General features: G+C 41.5%; 1 protein-coding gene across 1 annotated transcript; it reads left to right on the top strand.

Annotated features, from left to right (window-relative positions):
• Nucleotides 1-283: 283 nt before the first annotated feature.
• LOC132820304 (G-protein coupled receptor 12-like) lies at nucleotides 284-25301 on the top strand. Its single transcript, XM_060832328.1, has 3 exons — nucleotides 284-433; nucleotides 1062-1262; nucleotides 24303-25301. Exons 1-3 carry the CDS (start codon nucleotides 284-286, stop codon nucleotides 25299-25301), a joined length of 1350 nt encoding a protein of 449 aa, XP_060688311.1.
• The last annotated feature ends 1811 nt before the right edge of the window (nucleotides 25302-27112 follow it).

The raw sequence follows: 27112 nt of genomic DNA, 5'->3' as shown, positions 1-27112 counted from the left end.
TCAAGGCAAGAAGGGGAGATCTGTAGAGCAGCTTTCACAGATGTCTTCTCCATTCTGATTGTGCAAGTCTAATAAAAGTAACTGCGGGTGAAATTCTCCACAATGTGCCATGGTTGGCTTGAGCAGAAACCACCCCTTGACAAAATAGCCATGTCATCCTGTCTAGTCTCCCTAATTGGAGGGAGCCCATTGGTGGATCTTAATTGGTCCCCTTAAAAAAAGAGCAATTGTACCTTTCTCCATTCAGATATCCAAGAGGTACCACTAGGTAGAAAAGAAAGAGATGAGTGTGCAAGAAGAATGGGATGAAGAAGAAACACCATCACTCACTCTCAAACTCACAGACACAAGCTCAGACATTAACATTAAGAAGCTAGCATACAATGGGACTTGCATTGATGATGAGTGCCTGCAGCCAGGGGAAGGGACAAAGGTGTGTGAGGCAAAACAGGAATTCCAACACAAAAGACTCAGAGGAGGACTTTGATGAAGTGGCTGAGAGATGATGGCTGATGACTACACATAAACAAATATTTGGTGCATTGACAAACATGTCAGAAAACTTAAAATCACTGTCAAGAAACATGGAGTAATCCAGCACCAACTTGGGACAGGGTTTGGCACAGAGCTTAGCATTCAGCCTCTGCAGTTTGTTGTGAACATTATTAACCATCACAATGTAGCATCTAATGATTGATGTCACGGTTCCTTTGCAACACAAGCAGAATCCAACCAATGTTTGGATGTTGCCGTGAAAGCTCACCCTTGTTGTCATGTACGCTTATAGCTGCAGATATGAACAAGAAGCTAGCAGGGTATCTCAGCAATCCACCACTCTGTCTTCCAACTGTCATGTTACATTATGTTGTGGCATTTTACATTTTTAAAAATTGAACAAAAGATTGCAAAGTATGGCTGCCTCAGGGTCACCTGACTTCTTTTGTGGATGAAATTATTCCTTATCACCTCCAAGATGGTGGTGGAGTAGGGACTCTTCCATTCCCATCTGCTTTCTTCCTCTTTTTTCTTTTCACTTCTGATCTTTTCTTCCCAGTGGTCAGAGGTGGCAGCAGCAGACACAGCTCCTGCCGGTGTTTGGAGACGGTGATGGCAGTGGCAGCAAGGACGCCCAGTGTTCAGGGCCGGCAGCAGCAGCGGCAAACATCTTCCAGCAATCAGGGCGCCAGCAGCAGCGGACTCTGCAAGGTGGCAACACCAACAAGGTTACATCTCCGAAGCCAGTGGCCAGAGCGGGACTCTTGGTATGGCAGTTGCTGGCCTGGCAGCAGAGCCAGGGACACCTGTTTGCAATAAGCCCAGAGTGGAGACTTCTGGCCTAGCAGCGGAGCCGGGAACATCTGTTTGCAATAAACAGAGGACTCCAGGCGCTGGCAAGGTAGAGCAGGGACTCCTGGTCTGGCAGTGGAGCCAGAGACTCGTGGTTGCAATAGGCCCAGAGCGGAGACTCCTAGAACTGGCAGCAGAGCCAGGGACTTCTGGTTTAAATAGGCCCAGAGCCGGGACTCCTGGATCTAATGAGGTGAATGCTCAGAGAGGGTTGTCCTGGCATCTCTGAGGTGGCAGCAGAGCTGGGGACTTCTGGTTTCAGGGTGACTGTGCGTTCAGCATTGGACTCGGCAGTGCATCGGCAAGTTAGGCCCAGCAACAAAGAGGTGGTGCCTAAACAGTGACAACTCCTACATTGGTGGGTCCAGTGCAGGCGGTGGAGCAGGGGTGGCAGCACAGACATTGCTGGTGAAATAGCTCAGGGCTCATGGTGGAGGCGGTGGAACAAAGAGAGAATCTTTCTCAGTTATACCTTTACACCTCTTCTTATTCTTAAACTAGTCAAAATGGCACCAGACTGTGGCAACAGTTGAAGCTTTTCATTGTACTTCATTGCAAAATGCAGGTGACAATAAATCGTTCAATTCAAAAATGGAACAAAAGAGGAACTTGACAGACTAATATTGAATCAAAGTGCTTCCTGGATCTAAATCAATATGCTAATTTTACTTGAATGTGTTATTCAAAATCCTAAGGTGTTAAATGATTACACAGAATGATTGGAATCAACAGGCACACACCGCCCATTATTTGGCAAAAAAACATTGAACTTACGGATGTGTTATGACAAAAAGTCATTTTTGGTGTCTGTTCTTAAAATCAGCAGACACTGCTTGTAGACATAGACTTTCACTGGAAGTCATCAAAATAGTTGGAAGTCATCCAGTCATCTTGCCAGGCAAGGTAATAAAAAACAATACCTTGAAAGTAGGAGAAGAAATTTCCCAAACTGTTTCAATTTTAAGTTCACTTGAGAATCAATATCATGGAAACTTGATGACAAGAAACCTTGCAGATTACTGAAAATCATTTGCTATACCAAACAACTGCATCAACTACAAAGCCTTTGTTATGAAGTTGTGGGTGTACTGTGTCTTTAAGAGAGTTAAAGCTAACAGACCTGCCTAACAGCATCAAGCGTTCTCAATAAGGTAACAATGTAACACTTGGTCAAAAGCTAGGGTAGCTGGTTGCCTGGAGACAAAAACAGATTCAAATTAGACCAATCAGTTTAAATTATACCCAAAAATATACCAAATTCCAATCAAATTTAAGTTTAGTATATTGACAATCTTAAAAGCCAATGACAATCTAATGCTTTGGGTGTGTAGGACCGGGAAAAATTGAACAGACGAAGGAGAACTGCCACATCACCACATGCAAAGACTGCCTGAAAATTAGTGCTCTTAAAGGTACCTTTATCGATCCATGACTGGTGAAACGTAATCCCCAAGAAGAAGAAAAGAAAACACAGGAAGATCCAAGTAGCTGATCAAACAGCTAGCTGGTTTTGAAAACTTGAATTTTTAGTAAATCTTAATTGGGGGTTTTTATCGGACTAGTATTGTAGAAGGAAAGGTAAAAGGTAGGTTAGAGGAAGGAGTTATAAATAATTGTTAGTTAATTATTCTCTGTTATACTTTAAGAAATAGAGTTGTTAATTTTTACTTTAACTAGTTCTTGGCCTCTCAAATTTTCACAGATTACTGCGCGGGATAAATCTTTTCTGTGTTGCTGTTTTAAATTAAGCAGGATGGTTTACCCTGTGTCATAACCCTTTGCTTTCATCTAAGAAACTATAGGTCTACCACAAAACCAACTGCAACAATCATAAGTTGCATGCATGTTGTTTACCTTTGTCTGCACCTACATTTTGCATGAAAATCTCAAGCAAGTGAGATACTACCTTTTATAAATCAGGGTGTGTATAGTGATAACCTTTCTTATTTTAAAACTTATATAAACCTTGCTGCTGAAATTATTGAGTTGGGACATTCACTCTGAGGATAAGAAAAGACCCTTTTTTTTACATACTTTCATATTTAACACAGGCAGCAAAATGTGACATATAAATTCTGTCCGTGACGCAACAACACCCTCAGATTGCTGAGGTGCCTCCCCGAGCAGGACATGAGGTGGAGATAGCAGGGGCAAAATGGAGCAAGAGGATATTGCTGTCCTTTCTTAGAGTGAGAGCATTTGTTCTCCATTGGTATCCTTACTGTTTCCTATCAGGCAGCCATCTAGTCTGTTACCGCCATACTGAATTGATGCAGTCCAAAGCATTTTAGGACCAAGATATTGTAGCCAGAAAGATACTGCAATGGTCAGTAATAGAGAGACGGGGTGGTTTGAGACTGCTGTTGAATGGGGAATTTGGATCATACTGACAATTACAGCAATTAGATCATGGAATTAAAAGGATCAGAAAGGCAAAGTTCTGAAATAACTCAGCAACTAAAGTAGCATCTGTAAAGACAGAGGGAAAGTGAAATAACATTTCGATGTGCAACCTTCAAAAGGGGTATGTGTTCATTGTTACCTCCTCTTACTTTCCACTTCAGTGACAATATGTCAAGTAACAAGGACTGCACCCTTTCCACGGTTTTGAAGCATGATCCAAGCAACAGAAGCATTGCTGAAGCACCAAAATATCCTGCTGTATCACATTTTGTTTGCAAACATGGCTTATATATAAGCTGTCGACCCGAATTGTATGATTAGAACTCTTATCAGCCAGTGACTACCCTTTGTTTTGGTGTGTCAAATGCAGACTGCCAAAGAATGAAGAGATCATAACTACTGCCAGGAGTATGAGAGGTGACATCATTGAAACATATAGGATTCTTAACGAGCTTGACAAGGTAAATGCTGAGAGGATGTTTCCTCTCATGGAAAAATCTGGGACCAGAAGACATGAAAGGAAAGGGAAACCACTTAAGACTAAGGTGAAGAGGAATTTCTCCTCTCAGAAAGTTGTGACTCTTTGGAACTCTTGCCGCAGAGAAATGCAGGGGGCAAAGTCCTTTTGATATTTAAGGCAGAGATTGATAGATTCTTGATCAGAAGGGGAAATAAGGCTTAAAGGGAAAACACAGGAAAGTGGCCATGAGGAATGTTGGATCAACCATGATCCTATTAAATGGTGGAGAAAGCTCAAGGGACCAAATAGTCCACTCCTGTTCCTATTTCTTATGGTCTTATAGTAGCAACTCTGTCATCAAAGTGCCGCAGTGCCAAAGAGAAACAGGTGCTGTAAAACCAAATTCTTCAGTCATTTAGGTCAATGTGAGACATAGTGGGCAGAAACCAACTGTCCCCAATGTTTGACACTGGGAAGTGAACAATGCTGAAATAAAGATCGTCAAAATATTTTAGATGAGTTAGCGAATTTTATTTGTTGACTGCTGTTCCACTGTTAAGCCCCATTAATCCTTCAAACCAATCCCCTAAGGATAGCAACAACAATATTTTAAAATCTTTTTGGTTTCTCAAAAAAAACTTTGTTCAGGAGTTTTCAAACCAATGAATCATCTCATACATGGTTGCAAAGTTTGCAGTCATATTCAAGATGAGACTCTGGCTTACAATTTCCTGGAGGTTTGAACATCAGCATTTGGTGATTGTATGGCTCAAACTCTGAGCAAATTACGGTGCAAATCCTTGACATAACTCTCTGACATTTGCTTTGCCCAGAAAATGAAGGCTTTCAAAAATGAATTGAATCATTACCTAAAAAGGAAATATTTATGTGATTATAACCCAGTTTCTTGCTCTTGCAGTAAACCTGTAGGGACACAATGTGTTGAATGGCCTCCTTCTGTGCTTTAACTATTCTACAATTCCATGATATAATAATTGCTCTGCCCTCTGTTAAAGACAAGAGCAAATTTGTTGTATTAACAGTACTTCAATTGTCACTGCTACTTAGCTCTCTGCTGTGTGGTGCCGTATTTAATCTATCATCCCGTGCAACTGCCATGCAATAACCATAGAATCTCTACAGGGCAGATAGAGACAATTTAGTCCATCAAGTCTACACTGTCTGAAGGGAAACCCACCCAAACCCATAACTGCATTAAACATGGCTAAACCACCTAGTCTACATATCTCTAGACATAGCAGAGCAATTTACCATGGCCAATCCACATAACCTGCATAGCTTTGGACTGTGGGAGGAAACCAGAGCACCTAGTGGAAATCCATGCAACTCCTCTCCAATAAGAGACAATGAAACTATTTTGGTGTTCTTGAACTTGATGTTCAATGACATTAACATCACTGAAGTCCCCACTATCAACACGCTGGAGGTTGACACTGACTTGAAGCTAAAATAGGCTGGCCTTGCAAATATTCAGTCTACAGGAGAAGGTCAGAGGTTAGCCATTATGTGGAAAGTAGTTCACTGCCTGTCTCCCCTAAGCTTTCCACCATCAACAAGACATAAGACAGATATTTCATGGATTACTGACTGCTTCCATGGATGGGCACATTGCCAATTACACTCAAGAAGCTTTATGCCAGCCAGGACAAAACATGTGATTGTGTTACAAGGAGACAGGCAGCCAAACCAAATTAGCTTTTCTGCCTTGGTATTTGCAACATATTAAAATTAAAATTGTCAAAGGCCCCCGATAGTTACTCCAATAGTTCCTAAACTGACTTTTTAATAACTAATCTCAGACTTTGCAAATAATTAACTCCAGACACCAGTTTTGTATTTCAAACAAAAGCCTTAACAATTTATTCAAAATGCCATCACTTAAGCAGAGAAATGTTAAACAAGTTAATCTAATTAATGTCTCTGCTTTAAAACTGAAACATTTGTTTTCAGCCCCCATTCACACAAAAGACAGACTGGAAAATGAACACAATTGAGGAATAAATGTGAAAAAACACAAATTGATCAGATCACAAAATGGCTTTCACGATGCTTTGTTTCATAGGCATAGTTGTAGACTCCTTAGTAGCTTATCTGGAGACATCAATAAGGATCACCATTTCAGTTCACTCTGGTAAAGGTAGTGATGCATCAGTAGTGATTGTAATGAGGTCAGCCAGATGGGCCTCATAGAGTATTAGTTCCCCAATTGGGGCTGTTAATCTCGTGCACTCAGGGAGCCCTGGCTGACAGATATAAATAGGGGTGTCAGACATCCTGTTCACGCTGAGAGCTAGCTCTGGGGGAGCTGGATTAGTACCAAGGACTTTCCACAAGTAAATAAAGGGTGACTCAGTGACAGGATACCAGCCTATGTGGAGTTATGTCAGCAACTAACTCTGCTTTCTGCTCTTTGGGTTTCTGGAAGCCAGTGAGGGAGTTTAGGCAGGAAGTTTTCAGATGTTCATGCTGTTTCAGCAACAGGCAAATTCACCTTCCCAGAAAACACAATTCAAAACAAACAGCTTCAACTCTGGCTCTGCCCCAATAGACTGATCGTCTTTCCTTGAGGCCTAAATTACTATTCCACTTTTCCATTTTCTTGAATATAAGGTCTCTCCCAGACTTGCCAATAACCAATTCCTAGATACTGATCTCGTTAATAGCCAACTTCTACTTTCTGTTTAAACACAATGCTCTTTCACAGATTGTTGTGCGTGTAGGAACCCTTTTAGACAAGAATCAGTCTGTAATTAACCTCCTGACCTGGCCTCACAAACAAAAAAAAAGCTTGTTTTATCTTTTCATTTTACCACAGGTTGTTTCTCAAAGTCCATAAGCCATCTTCAACTTACAATTCCCCAGTTCTCAGCTCCAAACAAAATTGATAAAAAGAATTTTTAAAAGCTGAAAAATCAGCTATGGTTCTAACAGTTGACACCCCATCCACCACCTTCAACATTCACTCTTTCCACCACTGATATACATGACATGCACCTGAGGGGAGCTTCTGGTTTGTGAATTTTGGGTACAAGCATGGTGTGTTGGATCGTTTGGTTTCATTTTTTGGAAGTTGGTCTGCTTTATTTCTCCAGAACCACCCCCACCCCCAGACCCATAGTCTTGCTACCTGAAACACCAACTGACAGATTGGCTAAGGAGCTACACCAAAGACAAAAACACTTCATAGAAGACACAGACTATCCCATCCACTCCACCCAAGAATTTCTGAAGACCATCAAAGACACAGATAGAAGAGGATGAAATAATGGTCTCCTTTCATGTAAAAGCCCTGTTCACATCAATCAACATCAACCTGGCCAAGGAAACACTTATGACACTATTAGAAGACCCAAAGACACATGCATCAAACACCACCAACTTCATCAGCAAGGACAGTATTGTCAAGCTAGTGGACCTATGCCTTCCCACCCACTTCACCTTCAATAACAAAACCTACAGACAAACCAACAGAACACCCATGGGATCTCTGATATCAGGGGTCTTAGCAGAGACAGTAATGCAGAGACTTGAACAAACAGCTCTGCCAACCATCCAACCCAAACTTTGGGCCCACTACATCATCACTAAACAAAACAAATTAGAGGAAACCTTCAAGACCCTTACTGGCATAAAATTCACTTAAGAGGAGGAAAACAACAACAAACTGCCATTCCTAAATGTCACAATAGAGCAAACAGCCAATGGGGAACTTCAAAGCAGCGTCTACAGGAAAACAATACATACAACCCAAATATTGAACTACAGAGGCAATCATCCCAACATCCACAAATGAAGCTACATCTGAACATTATTCCAATAAGCACCACACACTGCAGAGCAGAGGAAACTCACCTGTACAGTGTATTAAAAAAGAACGGGTACCCAATGAACACAGTCTGCCGATTTCTCGGCATAAAACCCCAACAAGGAGACAAAGTGCGCCCAAAAACCCTAATCACTCTCCCCTACATCAAAGACATCTCGGAAATGACTGCCAGACTATTCAGACCCCTTGGCATCATGGTAGCCCACAAACCCACCAGCACACTAAAACAGCAGCTAATGAACTTGAAAGACGGTACACAGACAACAAGCAAAACTATTATCATTTACAAAATACTGTGCAAGAACTGTAACAAACACTACATTGGACAAACAGGCAGAAAACTAGAATACATGAACGAGCCACAAAATGGCATGACCCTCTCTTAATGGCATCCTTACATGCAGATGAGGAAGGGCACCACTTTGACTGGGACAACACATCCATCCTAGGATAAGCCAAACAGAGACATGCATGAGAATTCTTAGAAGTATGGCATTCCAACCGGCACTCTATCAACAAACACATTGACTTTGGCTGAGGACTTGGGGCCTGTCTAAAGAAACACAGTTGCTGAAATTTCTGGAAACTTAACTAAAGTGTCTGTCATAGTAATGGACCTCATTGCCACTTAGAGATGGCATGATCTCCCACTAACCCCACAAACTTGACTGGATCAACAGTAGTGGGTACTGCATGATGGTTCAGTGGTTTGCACTGGTGTCTCACAGCGCCAGGAACTCAGGTTCTATCTCACCCATAGGTGACTGTTTGTATAGAGTTTGCACATTCTCCCCATGTCTATGTGGGTTTCCTCCCACAGTCCAAAGATATGCTGGTTAGGTGCTTTGCCCATGCTTAATTACCTCGTAGTGTCCAGGGATGTGAAGGTTAGGTGTGTTAACCATGGGAAATGCAGGGTTACAGGGATAGGGTAAGGGGGTGGGCCCGGGTGGGATGCTCTTCAGAGGGTTGGTGTTGGCTCATTGGGTAAAATGGTCTGTTTCCATGCTATAGGAATTCTATGATTCTATGATACTGGTACATCCTTCACATCTACATCCTTAACATGCCTTTCATGAATTTCTTGCGGACAATGACATTGAGCTTATAATCTTGATGATACATGGCTGAGGGATAATGGCACCATTCCCTTAACTGAAGCTTCTTCAACTCATTGTACTTTTCGCTAGTTGCCCTGCTGAAACATTTGCAGTGCACTGAATCGTTCCTTGGTCTTTCTCCTTTCACTACTGGCAATTTCTCCTCCTTTGAGCTTTTCACCTTGTTCAATCCTACAAACTTCTCACTTAAAATCGGTTCTGTGTCACCCTCCAAATATCACTCCAAATTTCTCACTGACATATCTTCTTGACCATCTTTCTTCTGCCTCTTTGCTGAGTGACTTCTCAGCTTCAATAATATCAATTGCCTTCCCAACTCTTCCATCCTCTGTCCTCAAAGATTACTGTCATTGTTTCCTCCCAAAATCTCACACATCGTATAAACGCTTCTGCTCACTTATATGGCCACTCCTCTTGTCATCTTGTGCAGGCTTGGTACCATTACCATAGGCCTTTGATTAGTGCCTTGTATCATGTTCTATTCATAATTCCCTCCCACTTCCTAAGCCATTGCACTTTTAAATGGCCAACTGTCTCATATTTAACCTTTAATTCATCAGGCAATTTCAGCAGTTATTTGCTAAATCAAACTCTCTCAAACTTTGGTGCATTTGCCCCCACTACGACTTTTTTGTTTCCTCGCACTAATCATTCCCTTCATACCTTTCTTTTACATTCTTATATGTCCAAGAGACATGGATTTGAAAGTGCTTAATGAACAATTGGTTGAACTATTCATTGTAGCACCTGGATAGACCACTAAAAGAATTTTCAAGCAATGCTCTTTATCTGTATAATTTCCAATTATAAACCTTAAGACAGTAAGATGTAGGTCCTAAAGAAGGCTATTTGGTACAGCATATCTGCTTGCCATTCAATGACATTGTGGCTGATCTGATAATCGTCAACCCCACTTTCCTGCCACCTTCCCCATAACCTTTGATTTCTTTGCTGACTAAAAATTTGTCTATATTAATCCTGAAGATAACTTAATGGTTCAGCTTTGATAGCCCTCTGTGGTAAAGAATTCCAAAGATCGCTATCTCAGAGAGAAGAATTTCATGCTCATTTCTGTTGTAATGGGGTGAGCCTTTATTTTGAGATAACACCCTGTGGTCCTAGACTCTCCGACAAAAGGAAATAATCTCTGCATCTACCCTGTCAAGCACCCTAAGAAACTTATTTTTTAAAACAGAATCTTATGTTATTCATTCTTTGAAACTCCACTGAGTACAAACCCAACCTACTTAACTTCTCCTCATAAGAAAATCCCTCCATGCCCAGGATCAACCTTTAATATCTTCTCTGGGCTGCCTCCAACAGCAGTGTATCTTTTGCAAGTTAAGGGGACCAAAACTGTTCAAAGTATTTTAGGTGTGATCAGGCAAGTAACTTGTATAGCTTTAGTATGACTTCTTCATTTGTACTCTATTCCATTTGAAATAAAAGCAAATAGTCATTTGCCTTCTCTCTTGCCCACTGAATTTGTATACAAGCTTTTCATGATTTATGCATGAGGACCCTCAATTCCCTCTGTGCTGCAGTTTACTCCAATATCTCACCATATTTAGCTCTTCTATTCTTCCTGCGAAAGTGCATAACTTTACTCTTTCACATATTATATTCCATCTGCCAAGATTTTGCCCACTCATTTAACCTGGCTATATTCCTGTGTAGACTCTTTGCAAGTCACCATTTGCCGTCATGCCTATTTTTATGTTATCCACAGTTTGTCTATAGTACATTCACTTTCATCATCCAAGTCATTAATAATTAATCGCAATACAAAATAGTAACTATTCAAAAATCATCCAGTTCAAAAAAATTTGCTTTTCTTTCTGCAATGACAACACTTCACCTCTACCTTCTCCACCTACCCTTCCAACAATAGGTTTAATGAGCTCTTGAATTTTCTGGTGGAGAGGTTGGTGGGAAGTTTAGAGCTGACGATGGAGTGAACTGTCCCTGCAGAACGCGGATAAGAGTGGAGAAAGAAATTTCTTTTTGATGGTGGGGTCTATATGGGGAACACAGATGTAAACGGCCTGCACGTCTATGGTGAAGATGAGGTATTAGGGGCTGGGGAATTGAAAGTTTTGGAAAAGGTGGAGGGTATTGGTTTTGTCACAAATTTAGGTAGGAAGTTCCTGGACCAAAGTCAAACAGAGTCGAGGTGGGAGGAAATGAGCTCAGTGGGATAGGAGCAGTCAGAAACAAAAACTCAACTGGGGCAGTCAGGTTTATGGATTTTGGATAGGAGATAGAAACGGGCAGTGAGGGGTTGGGGAACTATCAGATTGGTGGCTGTGGACAGGAAATCTGATGAGGTTGTTCATTGTCTGGGCAATGATGGCTTGGTGATCAGAGGTGGAGTCATAATTGAGGGAACGGTAAGAGGAGGTGTCAGAGAGTTGGCATCTGACCTCAGCGATGTAGATTGGCATCAGACCTCATCGATGTAGAGATCAGTTCACCATACTACCACCGCGCTCCACTTTATCGGCGGGTTTAGTAGGTTTAAGTTGGAACGAAGGAAGCGGAGGGCGGTGCATTCCAATGGGAAGAGATAGGAGTAATTGAGAGGGAGGGATAGGTGGCAGTTTGAGATGAAGGAGCTGAGGGAGTGTCGGAGGCTGGGAGGGGTGTCCAGGAGGATAGACTTTGCTGAAGATGGGAGAAGAGGCTGCTAAAGAGTGGATTAGATTCCTGTTCAAAGAAATAGGTGTGAAGGTGGCAGAAAAAAGAGCTTGACATCATGACGTGGGGAATTTTTTTATGTCTGAGTGAAATGGAATGAAAAATCAGTGAGCGGGAGGTCTGGGGGGATGGTGATGTAGCAGACATATGGTCCTCAATGTTAGCAAACAGGCAGCCGAGTTTTCACCATCTCCCTGGACCTTGCTAAGATATTGGTATCATTGATAGCCACTGGTGAAGTGTTGGAAGAGTGGAGGTTGGTTCACGTTGCTCAGTATTTAAGAAAGGTAGTAAGGAAAAGCCAGGGGACCATAGACTGGTGAGCTTGAGCTTGAATGGAATTCTGAAGAACAGGATTTACATGCATTTGGAAAGGCAAGGACTGATTAGGGATAGTCAACATGGCTTTGCATGTAGAAAATCGTGTCTCACTAACTTGATTGGTTTTTTTGAAGAAATGACTTGGGATTGCTTTCAGTCTGTAGGCCTGTAACCAGCAGTGTGCCACAAGGATTGGTGCTGGGGCCACTGCTTTTCAACATTTATATAAATGCTTTGGATGTGAATATAGGAGATATGGTTAGTAAGTTTGCAGATGACATCAAAATTGGAGATGTAGTGGACAGCGAATCAAGTTACCTTCAAACACAATGGGATCTTGATCAAATGGGCCAATGGGCTGAGGAGTGGTAGATGGTGCTTAATTTAGATAAATGTGAAGTGCTACATTACAGAAAGACAAATCAGGGCAGGACTTATACACTGAATGGTAAGGTCCTGGGGAGTGTTGCTGAACAAAGGAACCTTGGAGTGCAGGTTCATAGCTCCTTCAAAATGGAGTCGCAGGTCGACTGGATTTGAAGAAAATGTTTGATATGCTTGCCTTTATTGGTCAATGCACTGAGTGTAGGAATTGAGAGGTCATGTTACAGTTGTAGAAGACATTGGTTAGGCTACTTTTGGAATATTGTGTAGTATTCTGGTCTCCCTGTTACAGGAAAAATGCTGTGAAACTTGAAAGAGTTCAAAAAGGATTTACAAGGATGTTCCCAGGGTTGGAGGGTCTGAGCTACAGAGAGAGGCTGAATAGACTGGCCTCAGCGATGTAGAGGTCAGTTCACCATACTACCACTGCGCTCCACTTAATGGCGGGTTTAGTAGGTTGGAGTTGGAGTGAAGGAAGCGAAGGCTGTTTTCCCTGGAGCATTGGTTGTTGAGGAGTGACATTAAAGATGTTGATAAATTCATGAGGGGCATGGATAGGGTGAATAGTCAAGATCTGTTCGCCAGGGTAGGGGAGTCCAAAACTAGAGGGCATACATTTGAGATGAGAGGGAAAGGTTTAAAACGGACCTAAGGGGCAACATTTTCACATAGAGCATGGTGCATGTATGAGACGAACTGCCAGAGAATGTGATGGATGCAGATACAATTACATTTAAATGGCATCTGGCTGGGTATATGAATAGAAAGGGTTGAGAAGGATACAGGTCAAATGCTGGCAAATGGGACGAGATTAATTTAGGATATCTGGTCAGCATGGACGAGTTGAACTGAAGGGTCTGTTTCTGTGCTGTACATTTCTATGACTCTACTGTATGCTGCTGTATCTCCTCCTTCCCTCCCTTCCTCTAACTCACCAGCCTAACTTAAGATTCTCCATCGTCCTAACCCTGAATTTGAATTTTCTATTAATTTCACTCACATCTCCCTAAATCTCCAACCTGGTCAGAGATGTTATTACACACCTCTGGAGCAGGCGGGTCCAGATTCACCTTTTCTCCTGAGAGTCTAATCCTGCTATACTTTTAACAACTCAGCTTCCTCTCCTGGCTTCCACAGTAGCCAACATTACTAATACTTATCTCTCCTCAGATGCTGTGTCTTGCCATTCAGGTCACCATCATTGTCCCTCTCTTCAAAATAACGATCCTTGGGCTCTCTGTCTTGCAAATTACTGCCCCATCTTGAACCACCCCCACACCACCTTAACTATGTTAACCTTTCCCAAATCCATGCCTATCTTCCTCAGACTTTCTTGTTGAATCACTACAATTGAGTTTCCAGCCTCATGAAAGTGTCAAAGTGGCTCTTACCAAAATCACAATGAAATCCTGGTTGAGTGCAACAGAAGTTTCCACCTTGTTATTTTCAAACTGTGCACAACCTTTGGCATAACTGACCATGAATTTCTTCTTCTGCACCCTTCTATCATTGTCTACTTCAGTGCAATAGTATTTCCCTGGTTCTTTTCTTATCTATTCCTTCAGAGCAAGAGTATCATTTACAATGGCTTCTTTTTCACTCTAATGATTTGCATTTGGCATCACCAAGTATCAATTTTTACTCCTTCTTCTGCTCATTTACTACCTTCTTCATTCAAAATCAACTTCATTCAAAATCAAGATGTCAACTTCCATATGAAACCTGGGACTCTTATGGTGTAGTGGCCTTGTCTGTGTTTCTGAGTAAGGAAGTCTGGATTCATGATCCACCTGCTCTAGAGGTGTGTAATAACATCTCTGACCAGGTTGGTTAGAAAATATGACCATATGAATGCTAATGGACAGTTCATCCAATATCCAGCATGATGAGAGGAAAATTCCTGCAATTAGTAAGACATAAATTAGAAAGGCAGAAACCATTATTTCCTGTTCTTATAAGAAATTGAATTCCCTTGCACCCTGATTCCATTCCCCACTTTGCCAACTCTCCAAGACTGTAATAGATTGTTCTCAATTTTGGTCTTTATATTTGAACCTGAAATGAACTTGCTATCAGTCTTCCATGTTGTCACTATCACTACCTATTACCACCTCCATGCCATTGGCAAATCACACCTCCCTCAGTTTCTTTGCTGCTCAAACATTCATTCATTCTTTCGATACCTCTAAACTTGATTGTTTTAATGCACTCCTAGTCAGCCTCCCATCTAGCCTCTGTATATTTGAGGTAATTCAAAACTTTGCTGTCCATATCCTAACCTGTAGTAGGTCCCATTTAGCCTCTGTTTCTCTGTGAACTTATCAACATTGGCTTCCCATCAAGTAAGGCCCCAATTCCAAAATTCTCATTTTTTAAAATAAAATTCCTTCATGCCCTCATACCCGTCTATCCCTATAATCTCCATCAGCGTACAAACCCTCTAAATCTCTTTACTATGCCAATTCTGCTCTCCTAAGCATTCCTAATTTTAATCACTCATCTGTTGGCAGCCATTCAGTTGCCTAAGCACTAAATTCTTGATATCTCTCCTTCTCTGTATCTCTCTACTTCTTTATCCTTCTTCTTTCCTTTTAGATCCTCCTTGTTTCTTTGACCAAGATTTTGGTCATCTGACTTTATGTAGCCATGTGTCAATTTGTTGTCCATAATGTTCCTTCAAAATGACTTAGAACATTTTATTATGTCAAAGGTGTTATATAAATGCACATGGTTATTATTAATAACCAGGATCAGCCTTTTGTCCTTTCTCTTGTGTATATTACTTGTATTTAATGAGATGCTAATTCACAACTATTTTTCCCAGGCACCATATTTTGTTGGACAGTCATACATTACAGAGAAAAAAACTCCATATTTTGCTTTTAAAATTTTGAGTTGTAGAAGTATTTTACTAGATTTATGACTATATATTATGTTTGATTTAGGAATAATTTTATCCTCAGTCAAACCATTCAATTGAAAATTGAAGATTAGTAGGAAGCCAGAGGATTGAGAAACCTTTGAAAATCAGCAGAGAATAATCCAAAAATGCAGTAAGGGAAGGCAAGATAAATGAGTAGAACAAGTTCAATAGTAATATTGTAAAAGATTGCAAGACTCTTTTCTTTCAGATATTTAAAAGTTAAGAGAGAGGCAAAAGTGAACATTGGACTGAACTGCGAAATAAGGCTGGAGAAGTAGTAATGGAGAGCAAAGAAATGGCAGAGGAACTGAATAGGTACATTGCATCAGTCTTCATGATGGATGACACCAGTAGCATATCAGAACTTCAAGAAAGTCAGGGCAGAGGTGACGCAGTGGCAATCTCTAAAACACATGTGCTGGGGAAGCAGATATGTCTGAAGGTGGATAAATCACCCAGTCCAAACGACAACTCTGAAGTAGATTATGGAGGCATTGGTGGTGACCTTCCAGGAATCACAGGAGTCAGGGAGAGTCCCAGAGAAAATGGCTAATGTAACACTCACACTTAAAAAGGGAGGGAGGCAGAAGGCAGGAAACTATAGGCCAGTTAGCCTAACCTCAATTGTTGGTAAGATTTTAGAGTCCATTATTAAAGATGAAATTGTGAGTATTTGGAAGTGCATTGTAAAGTTGGGCTGACTCACCACAGCTTCATCAAGGGGAGGTCATGTCTGACAAATCAGTTAGAATTCTTTGAGGTGGTAAACAGTAAGTTGACAAAGGAGAGCCAGTGGATGTGATCTATCTGGATTTTCAGAAGGCCTTTGACAAGGTGCCATATAGTTGCCAATATTGTGAGGGGCAAGAGACTGGCATGGATCAAGAATTGGCTGACTGGCAAAAGGTATCTTTTAAGTGTGGTCTTACAGTAAGTCTGCAGTAGTGAGTAGAGTGGGTTCTTTCTTAATTATATGTTTTATTGAGATACGTCTCTTGATTAAACTTAAAATATAAGCCATAAATATTAATTTAACCTGGAGTAGTGTTTTGCAGAGGAAGAAGACAGTGCTGTTTTCTGGGTCTGTAGATTGAAAGAAGCAAAAATGGCCTTTAGTAGATTTATATGCTCTTCTTGTCGGATGTGGGAGTTTAGGGATAATTTATGGGTTACTGAGAATTATATCTGCAATAAATGCTGTTGGTTGCAAATCCTATTGGATCGAATGGATTGGTTGAAGAGACAGTTAGAGGCAGTGAAGAATTTACAAGAGCAAGAGGGTGTGATGGATAGCAATTATAGGAAGAGGAAGGTTGCAGACACAGTCACATAAATGGATTAACTGCACGAAAGGTAAGAGAGGTAGGCAGTTCATGCAAGAGTCGTCTGTGGCTATCCCCACTTCAAACAAGTATTCTGTTTTGGAAATTGTAGGGGATGATGGATTCTCAGGGGAACATGGCATGAACAGTCAAGTTTCTGGTATCAAGACTAGCTCTAATGCAATGAGGGGTATGTTGGGTTCCAAGTGATCGATTGTGTTAGGGGACTCTCTAGTCCGAGGTAAAGAAGATGTTTGTGTGGCCAGCAGTGAAAAATCTGAATAGTGTGTTGTTTTCCAGGTGCCAGGATCAAGGGTGTCTCAGAGAAGGTGCAGACTGTTCTCAGGAGGTCATTGTACACATTGGAACCAATGACATAGGAAGTGGAAAGGTTGAGATTCTGAAGGTAGATTACATGGGGTTAGGCAGGACTTTAGAAAAGAGGTCCTCGAGAGTAGTAATATCTGGATTACTCCCAGTGCTACAAGCTAGTGATGGCAGGAATAGGAGGATAGGGCAGATGAATGCATGACTGAGGAGCTGTTGTATGGGAGAAGGATTCACATCTTTGGATCATTGGAAGCTCTTTTGAGGTAGAAGTGACCTGTATAAGAAGGACAGATTGCACCTAAATTGGAAGGGGATTAATATACTGGCAGGAATATTTGCTAGAGCTGCTTGGGAGGATTTAGTGAGGTGGGGGTGGTGGGACCCATGGAGATAGTGAGGAAAGAGATCTGGTACAGTTGAGAATGAAAGCGAGTCAAACCGTCAGGGCAGGCAGGGATAAAGCAGAGAACAAGGTAGGACTGATAAATTAAACTGCATTTATTTCAATGCAAGAGACCTAACAGGGAAGGCAGATGAACTCAGGGCATGGTGAGGAACATGGACTGGGATTTCATAGCAAGTACAGAAACATGGCTCAGGGATGGGCAGAACTGGCAGCTTAATGTTTCAGGATACTAATGCTATAGGAAGGATAGAAAGGGAGGCAAGAGAAGTGGGGCGTGGCGTTTTTGACAAGAGATAACATTACAGCTATACTGGGGGCAGATATTCCCGAAACACATCCAGAGATGTTATTTGGGTGGAACTGAGAAATAAGAAAGGAATGATTACCTTATTGGGATTGTATTATAGACCCCCTAATAGTCAGAGGGAAATTGAGAAACAGAATTTGTAGGGAGATCTCAGCTATCGGTAAGGATGATTGGGTTGTTACGGTAGGGGATTTCAACTTTCTAAACCTCGACTGGAACTGCCATAGTGTTAAGGGTTTAGATGGAGAGGAATTTGTTAAATATGTACAATAAAATTTTCTGATTCAGTATGTGGATGTATCTACTAGAGGAGGTGCAAAACTTGACCTACTCTTGGGAAATAAGGCAAGGCAGGTGACTGAGGGGTCAGTGGGGAGGACTTTGGGGCCAGCGACTATAATTCTGTTAGTTTTAAAATAGTGATGGAAAAGGATAGACCAGATCTAAAAGTTGAAGTCCAAATTGGATTTTGGCCAATTTTGACGGTATTAGACAAGAATTTTCAAAAACTGATTGGGGACAGAAGTTCACAGGTAAAGGCATGGCTGGAAAATGGGAAGACTTCAGAAATAACAAGAGTCCAGAGAAAGTATATTCCTGTTAGGGTGAAAGGAAAGGCTGGTAGGTATAGGGAATGCTGGGTGACTAAAGAAATTTAGGTTTTAGTTAAGAAAAAAAAGGAAGCATATGTCAAGTATAGACAGGAGAGATTGTGTGAATCCTTAGAAGAGTATAAAGGCAGTAGGTGTATACTTAAGAGAGAAATCAGGAGGGCAAAAAGGGGACGTGAGATAGCTTTGGCAATACAGTGAAGGGGAAGCTGAAGGATTTTTACAACTACATTAAGGACAAAAGGGTAACTAGGGAGAGAATAAGGTCCCTCAAAGATCAGCAAGACAGCCTTTGGGTGAAGCCGCAGGAGATAGGGGAGATACTAGATGAATATTTTGCATCAGTATTTACTGTGCAGAAGGACATAGAAGATATAAAATGTAGAAAAAGAGTTGGTGACATCTTGAAAAATCAAGATTAGACTGGTGCTGGAAAAGCACAGCAGGTTAGGCAGCATCCCAGGGGCAGAAAAATCAATGTTTTGGGCAAAAGCCCTTCATCATCTTAAAAAATGTCCATATCAGAGAGGAGGAAGTGCTGGATGTCTTGAAATGCATAAAAGTGGATAAATCCCCAGGACCTGATCAGGCGAACCCTAGACCTCTGTGGGAAGCATGGGAAGTGATTACTGGGTCTCTTACTGAGATATTTGTATCATCGATAGTCATTGGTGAGGTGCCGGAAGACTGGGGGTTGGCTAACGTGGTGCCACTGACAAGCCAAGGAACTATTGACCAGTGAGCCTGACGTCGGTGGTGGGCACGTTCTTGGAGGGAATCCTGAGGGACAGGATGTATATGTATTTGGAAAGGCAAGAACTGATAAGGGATAGTCATGTCTCACAAACTTGATTGAGTTTTTTGAAGAAGTAACAAAAAGAATTGATGAGGCCAGAGCGATAGGTGTGATCTATACGGACTTCAGTAAGGCATTTGACAAGGTTTCACATGGGAGACTGGTTAGCAACGTTAGATCTCATGGAATACAGGGAGAACCAGCCATTTGGATACAGAACTAGCTTGAAGGTAGAAGACAGAGGGTGGTGGTGGAAGGATGTTTTTCAGAGTGGAGGCCTGTGACTAGTGGAGTGCCACAAGGATTGGTGCTGGTCCACTACTTTTCATCATTTATATAAATGATTTGGATGTGAGCATAAGAGGTACAATTAGTAAGTTTGCAGATGACACCAAAATTGGAGGTGTAGTAGACAGTAAAGAAGGTTACCTCAGATTACAAAGGGATCTTGATCAAATGGGCCAATGGACTGAGACATGGCAGATAGAGTTTAATTTCGATAAATGCATGGTGCTGCATTTTGGGAAAGCAAATCTTAGCAGGACTTATACATTTAATGGTAAGGTCCTAGGGAGTGTTTCTAAACAAAGAGACCTTGGAGTGCAGGTTCATAGCTCCTAGGAAATGGAGTTGCAGGGTGATAGGATAGTGAAAAAAAGCATTTGGTATGCTTTCTTTTATTGGTCAGAGTATTGAGTACAGGAGTTGGGAGGTCATGTTGCAGCTGTACAGGACATTGATTAGGCCATTATTGGAATACTGTGTGCAGTTATGGTCTCCTTCATATCAGAAAGATGTTGTGAAACTTGAAAGGATTCAGAAACGATTTACAAGGATGTTGCCAGGGTTGGAGGACTTGAGCTATAGGGAGAGGTTGAATATGTTATGGTTGTTTTACCTGGAGCGTCAGAGGCTGAGGGGTGGCCTGATAGAGGTCTATAAAATCATGAGGGACATGGATAGGATAAATAGACATTTTTTTTCCCTGGGTTTGAGGAGTCCAGAACTAGAGGGCATAGGTTTAGAGTGAGAGGGAAAAAAAATATAAAGGAGACCTATGGGGCAACTTTTTCATGCAGAGGATGGTATGTGTATGAAATGAGCTGCCAGAGGAAGTGGTAGAGGTGAGTAAAAATTGCAACTTTTAAAAGGCATCTGGATGGGTATATGAATTGGAAAGGTTGGAAGGATATGGGCAAGCTGCTGGTAGGTGGGACAAGATTGGATTGAGATATCTGGTCGGCATGGACAAGTTGGACTGAAGGGTCTGTTTCTGTGCTATACATTTCCATGACTCTATGAATACAAGTGTGAGCTTATGTACTTTGGTAGGAAGAATAGAGGCATAGACTATTTTCTAAATGGGGAAAGGCTTTGGAAAGCTACAGTACAAAGGAAGTCCAAGCTCAAGATTCTCTTAAGGTTAACACGCAGGTTCAGATGACGGTTATGAAGGTAAATGAAACTTTAGTATTCATTTTGAGAACAGGATGAATAATGCTGCTTTCATGATAGAATATTGGGATTCTAATCTGAGTCAATGTTTCTGATAGCCACAAACATGCTCATGAACATTAGAATCCGAGAATTGTTTTTTACAGGATTAAAGGCAGTTTGCCACTCAATTTACAAATTTACAAATATACTGAGTATTATGAAAAAACATTTTTCAAAAATGATGATGTAATGTTAAAACAAGATTATAAAGAATTGACAAAAAGATTAAAATATTTTAAAATAATTTTTAAAATCCTATAACCAACAGCACTTATAACATGACATAGATTCTCATTCTGTTAGAACAGTGACTCAACTATGATGAAGCTTTGCTTAAAATTCTGAAAAAGCGCCGTTAACATTTAAAAAGAAACCTACAGTTTTGAGCATTGTCAATGCTTGTTGCTGCAGAATGCACTCAGAATGTCAGTTGGAGGTCAAATTTGACAACAAAGATACAGTTACAAAGAAAGAGAAGTAAAATAGGAGAAAAACTAAACAAGAAAGAAAAAAATACATTCATGGAAGATCGATCATAGGGCAAGAAAAGACACAAAGCAAATGTTGAGTGCAATGAAAGGGAAGCAAATGGTCAGGAATAAAGGAAGGAAAATCATCCTGAAGCAATACAAGTAATAAAATAAATAGAAATGACGTGAAAAGCAATTGGGAAAGAGAGGTAATGAAAATCATGAAATGGACTGAAAATCCAGATAAAACATAATAATATGAAAGCAAGTGATGGAGTCAACAAGTAAGAATGGAAATCAGCGAGAAAAGCAAAACAGGAGCAGGTATAAAACAGGTAGAGCTCAAATGAAAAATAAGAGGGAAATAAAACAAAAGTGAAATTCAAAGATAAAGCAAATACGATTAATTCTGAAAAGAACATTATCAGCAAGTGAAAGACAGAAAAGTCAAAAAGGAGTAACAGAAACTAAGCTTTCCGAATTATTAAAGAAATATAACAAATGATTGGCTATTGAATTCTCATTATATTTTGCTTCAGTCAGAAACGATCGACAAAAGCAACTTAGGAACAGTCATAGGTGTGCATATCAAAGACCTGTACATAGCATAGCATGTAATATTTCTGTAATATTTCAGCAGGATTTGATTTGACCGAAGTTTGCTAATTTCGTTTTAAGTCAGTTGATTTGACAATTCTGGGTCAATGGAACAAATCGCGATTAGTATTTATAATAAAGTTAAAAATCACACAACATTAGTTGGCAACCACTTGATGAAGGAGCAGCTAGTGATTACAAATATACCTGTTGGACTATAATCTGGTGTTGTGCGATTTTTAACTTTGCCCACCCCCAGCCCAACACCAGCACCTCCAAATCATGTTTCTAATAAAGTTACTTTTTTGATTTAATTGAAGTAAACGAATCAAGCAGTGCACAATTGCTCATGTTGTCCAGTCTGTGTCCACTTTCATCTTTCCGTTTGAGTGCTCCTCCCACCTCTTTCTCTCCAGCTTTATTTTTTTAAAGCTTCATTTTCGCAAAGTTAGTCACCATGTTGGCGGGAAACACTTTATAAAATCTGCACATATATTGAAAGTCAGCAGCGGAGAGGTCTGGATCAGCATTCACATAGCACCATGGGCCTTTTCTCTCGAACACGACATTGGTTCTGTTTGACACAAAGGTGCATTAATAAGCTCAAAATAAAGATTTGATCTTACCAGCTAACCTATGTCCTAAGCCTAGCCAGCAATTCACAGCATCCTACTGGCCTCTGTTGCTTTAACTGTCCGTAATGCCTTGGACCGTGAATCGACATCTCTGCCCTTTCCCTTTAAGCAGAATCATCTCACTGAACTGCAGACCCAAATCTAAAATTAAATTCGCACTGAGTGAGAATATCTGTGATCTCAGGAAAATTAATATTTAATCCTCAATCTTCTTGGCATTCGTAGTGATTGTTGCAGTGTGGTTTATTCCGATTGTCTGTTTAAATACAGCAACCCTGCATATTTCTGTTTTCGCATACAGGTTTTACTTACAACACTGCTGGTCTCTGCTCTGCAGCAAGGCAAGGGGCTCGGGCGCCGGGATTATTGGACTGGGTTCCGTGCCAGAAATTGGGTGGGGATAGGCTCTCTCATAAATAATTGCACTAATAAAGGGTGAGCTGGATCCGAGACTAGGATGAACCGCGGGGAAAAGTAGCCTGGAATCCCCGTGTATAATCATTGCATGTCCTCCCTTTCAGACAGACAATCTGTTACCGGGCGTTCGAGTTGGCTAAACTTCGAGATATTAAAAATGCCACTTCATAACATAGCGCGATAAACGGGCCCTTTGAAAGAACCAGTGGCGAATTGTTTGCGGTGCGTTTTAAATTGTGGTTTGCAACAACAGAAAACAGACACGCGAAAGATAATATGTGTGAGTGGACTGGTTCCATCTGTATTCGGTGGAGGAGCTATTCTTGGGGATAATCTATCTGCTACCTGGCTGCTTTCAATGACCTTGGGATGTGTCTGCAGAGGATGGGCGTCTGGTTAAGAAATCTTGTGAATGAAGCTCGGCTGGTTCTGATGTGTGTGTGTGTCTGTTTGATATTCTCATCACAGCCTGTGATTCAGTCAGGGAGCTGATCACAAGAAGTGTATACTTTTGACGTCAGAGCGGAGATTTATCACCACCCCATTTGGGCATCGCATCCACCGCATTCAATTCACCAAATCTAGTGTTTGATTAGCAATGTCAGCCACTGAATAAACCTGCAATCCGGAGCAAAGATCCTTCCCATCAGAACCGATTAAAGCCCAGACTACCAGCACCGAGAACGGGGCACAGGAGCCGGTAAGACTTAGTCCAGTTCCTGTCCTGTTATTAACATTGGAGGCTAAACGGAGAAATATAAGATTTCAAACTATACAGCGTTATATGTCTTTTCTAAAAAAACAAGTCTTAACTTTATTTCAATTCCGCTGTTATATTAAAGCATCAAAAACGTGATGTATAAGATTTTACAGCATAGATGATTGCAAAGCCTTTCAGTGTTTAATATAAACTGCCGGTATATTTAAGGTACTTATGAATTGCACATGGATCCAACAATGCTTGTGAATCGTCATTATCGTACAGTATAGAGTGTCAGTATAAAATGTAAGAGGCTTTTTTAATTGTATGGCATGCTGTCTGCATTTGAAAATCTAGACTGCTTTCACATTGTTGAGTAAAACTGCACTTGTTCGTGCCACCATTTAGTTTAAACTAAGCTGGCTTCACTCTCTATTAGTCCCCTTTCTTACCATGCACACCGTGGGGTCTAACTCCCTGCTACTGTAAATGGGTGCTTATGGGAATTTGCACCTTTTCCACCAGGCAATTGCTACGTCACTATGAATTCTATTTTAACGGGTCTTTGTGGGAACAACTGTGAATAAATGTTTGCCAGTTCATCCACAACCCGCCGCAGCACAGGGCTGGATTCTTGGCAAGCGAGTGTGTTTTAGATGCCTTGTCCCTTTTGCCTTTGAACTATCTGCGTTTGTTCTCCCCTGTCCTCAGATGATGCTTTTCATGCCTCCAGTTATGAATGGTCAGGCCCGCAACAACTCGAAGCAGTCCCTCAGTTGGCTCTCCTCAGACAACAATAACTCCTCAGTCACAACCTCCGACCTAGCCACCGAGACAGTCAACCCGTGGGACATCGCCCTGTGTGTGGTGGGGACTGTCATCTCCTGCGAGAATGCCATCGTGGTGGCTGTGATCTTCTACACGCCGACCCTCAGGACTCCAATGTTCATCTTGATCGGGAGCTTGGCGTTGGCTGATCTCCTCGGAGGAGTGGGCTTGATCCTCAATTTCATTTTCCTTTACTTGCTGAACTTCGAAGCCGCTAGACTGGTGTCGGCCGCCCTTCTGATCGCTTCCTTCTCGGCTTCAGTCTGCAGTTTGCTTGCCATCACCATGGACCGTTACTTGTCCCTGTACAACGCACTGACATACCACACAGAAAGGACCACCACGTTCACTTACCTTGTACTGTTCGCCATCTGGGTCACATGCATCAGTCTGGGGTCACTTCCCGTCGTGGGCTGGAACTGCTTGGAAGACGAGGCGTCTTGCAGTGTCATCAAACCCATCACCAAAAACAACGCCGCTGTCCTCTCGGTCTCCTTTCTGCTGATTTTCGCCCTGATGTTGCAACTGTACGTTCAAATCTGCAAGATCGCCTTCAGGCACGCTCAGCAGATCGCTGTGCAGTACCATTTCGTGGCGACCTCCAGCACCTCGACCAGGAAGGGGATCTCCACCTTGTCGGTCATCCTGGGTACCTTCGCTGTTTGTTGGGTCCCTTTTGCAATCTACTGCTTGATTGCAGACTCCAGTTACCCGCTGATTTACACATATGTCACCGTGCTACCAGCGACCTGCAATTCCGTGATTAATCCTATTATTTATGCATACCGGAACCCTGACATCCAGAAATCGCTCTGGGTCGCATGTTGTGGCTGTATCTCATCTAATTTCTCATTTAGACCAAGGTCGTCCAGTGACGTATAGTGTCTTCTGTTTCGTGGGATTTTTTTTTAAAAAAACAATTATTATTTGTAATTTTTATTTTTTTACTGGAAGTTATTTTCAAAGAAGTACACATTTTTTTTGCCCGCTATATAAACCATGTCCAACAAGGGAAAGTGTGCTTTTCTAGAGCAGCTTTTTCCACGTCAGTGCATTCTCGTGATGTGCGCCCCCAGCGGTTTCCAGTAGAATTGTGATGGGAAACTGCATTATTCCAGACGAGACAAATGTGACGTGAATTGATGTAAAGGTACAACATCTCCACTGATGAAATAACCCTGTGTGGGGGAAACATGTTATATTGTCCCCCCCCAAAAGTCTGCAACTTAGAGATACCCTTTAGGAAAAGGGTAGATGTTGTTGGAATGTTGTAAGGGTCACTTTGTACCTTCCCCAGCAGTCCATGAACACTAATGGTTACTAGCCTCCAGTTTAAAGCACTATTGGTCTGTGATGCACTTTAAACTACCTAAATTGAGAGCCCAGTGCTCTAAACGTCTTTAAAGATCTAACTAGTGTATTGTGATAAGAAAACAACATGATTTATTTATATAAATGTATCTGTCCACCTGTCAATCCCACACCTACCCATCCACTATTTATCATTAATTGAAGCCTGAAATTCCATCTGTGACGGGATTTTATTTTCTACAGTGGAGATTTAACTGTTCACATCCAATAGAAACTGCGCATTATATTGGTCACAAGATTGTGAGAGTATCAGGATGATTTACTGTATTTTCCACTTGATCCCTGAGCGTGATGTGGTGCAGTGAGCATTAGCCCGCAGCAGCGCAGTTTCATCTTCAAGCGCACCTTGGTCCCTTACTGCGGCTCTTTTCTCCTGTTTCATATTTGGAGTCTCTTTTATTTCCTGATTTGTATCAATACCTCAAATTGTGAGTGTTCATGTCACCATGTGGTCGAAACCCCTTGCCTTTTGGGGGGGGGATGGGAGCTGGCCAGAGTAGAAAACCCACTCGAAATGGCAGTTTTTAATAATTAATAAATTAGCACAAGAAAGTTCATCCAGTGTCATACTATTGATTAGCCTCTGAAAATAGCCTGAGGGATACAGATAGATCCTTTCCCAGGAGTCATCGTGCACTTTGTAATTCTGTCCGTTTATCAGTAGAGACAACTGTGAAAATAAAGTCCTTTTGCCAATACTCACCACTCTGAATGAGGAGCCCCATACTCAGAGCTACAGTTCACTCAGTATTTGCCAACGGTTTTGAACCTGTCCGAGTAGGTTTGTTGAACTAGATGTTTCCTCCCCACCCCCACCTTAAAATTGCACTTTATCAAACAAGAGTAAATTTTTAAAGACAAATGTCACTTCCTGCACTGTCAAATGTCTGAGAAGCCTATTTATCTGCTGAGATGGATTTATTTTGTTATTGTCACATATGACTGTAAACAGCATTAACGACCTTTTTGCAAAGGGTAAATTGGATTAAAATAAACAATATTTTAGGAATCAACCTTTTGTTCTGTGTTGCTCTGCTGTCTATTGTTTGCAAATGGGTAGCAGTCTGCATGATTGGAGCCTGCGCATTGAGTTGCTGTAACGACCTGCAATGCTGCTTTATCGCCCGAGTCAGCCTCCAGGAGCCTTCGTATAGTTCGTCAAATTCCTGTTCCCATCTCGGATTCTCTGGCCTCATTGCCAACCCGCTAGGTCAAAGCCAGGCTGATTGGAGTGCCCATCAGTTAAGCGGACGTCAGGAATACATACGGCATGATATTCAGTGGGCAACCTCTAGAATTTTGCGCAGTCAGTTCCGAGTGGA

The sequence above is a fragment of the Hemiscyllium ocellatum genome, chromosome 11, assembly GCF_020745735.1.
Source record: "Hemiscyllium ocellatum isolate sHemOce1 chromosome 11, sHemOce1.pat.X.cur, whole genome shotgun sequence".
NCBI classification, from domain to species: Eukaryota; Metazoa; Chordata; class Chondrichthyes; order Orectolobiformes; family Hemiscylliidae; genus Hemiscyllium; species Hemiscyllium ocellatum.
The sequence above is the reverse complement of the archived record's forward strand: the minus strand, read 5'-3'. Positions and strand labels throughout refer to the sequence as shown.

Coding starts and splice junctions, on each gene's coding strand:
- LOC132820304 (XM_060832328.1), top strand. CDS start 284: ATGAGTGTGCAAGAAGAATGGGATGAAGAAGAAACACCATCACTCACT. Junction 434..1,061: donor AGCCAGGGGAAGGGACAAAG/GTGTGTGAGGCA, acceptor CCCAGTGGTCAG/AGGTGGCAGCAGCAGACACA. Junction 1,263..24,302: donor TGGCCAGAGCGGGACTCTTG/GTATGGCAGTTG, acceptor CCCTGTCCTCAG/ATGATGCTTTTCATGCCTCC.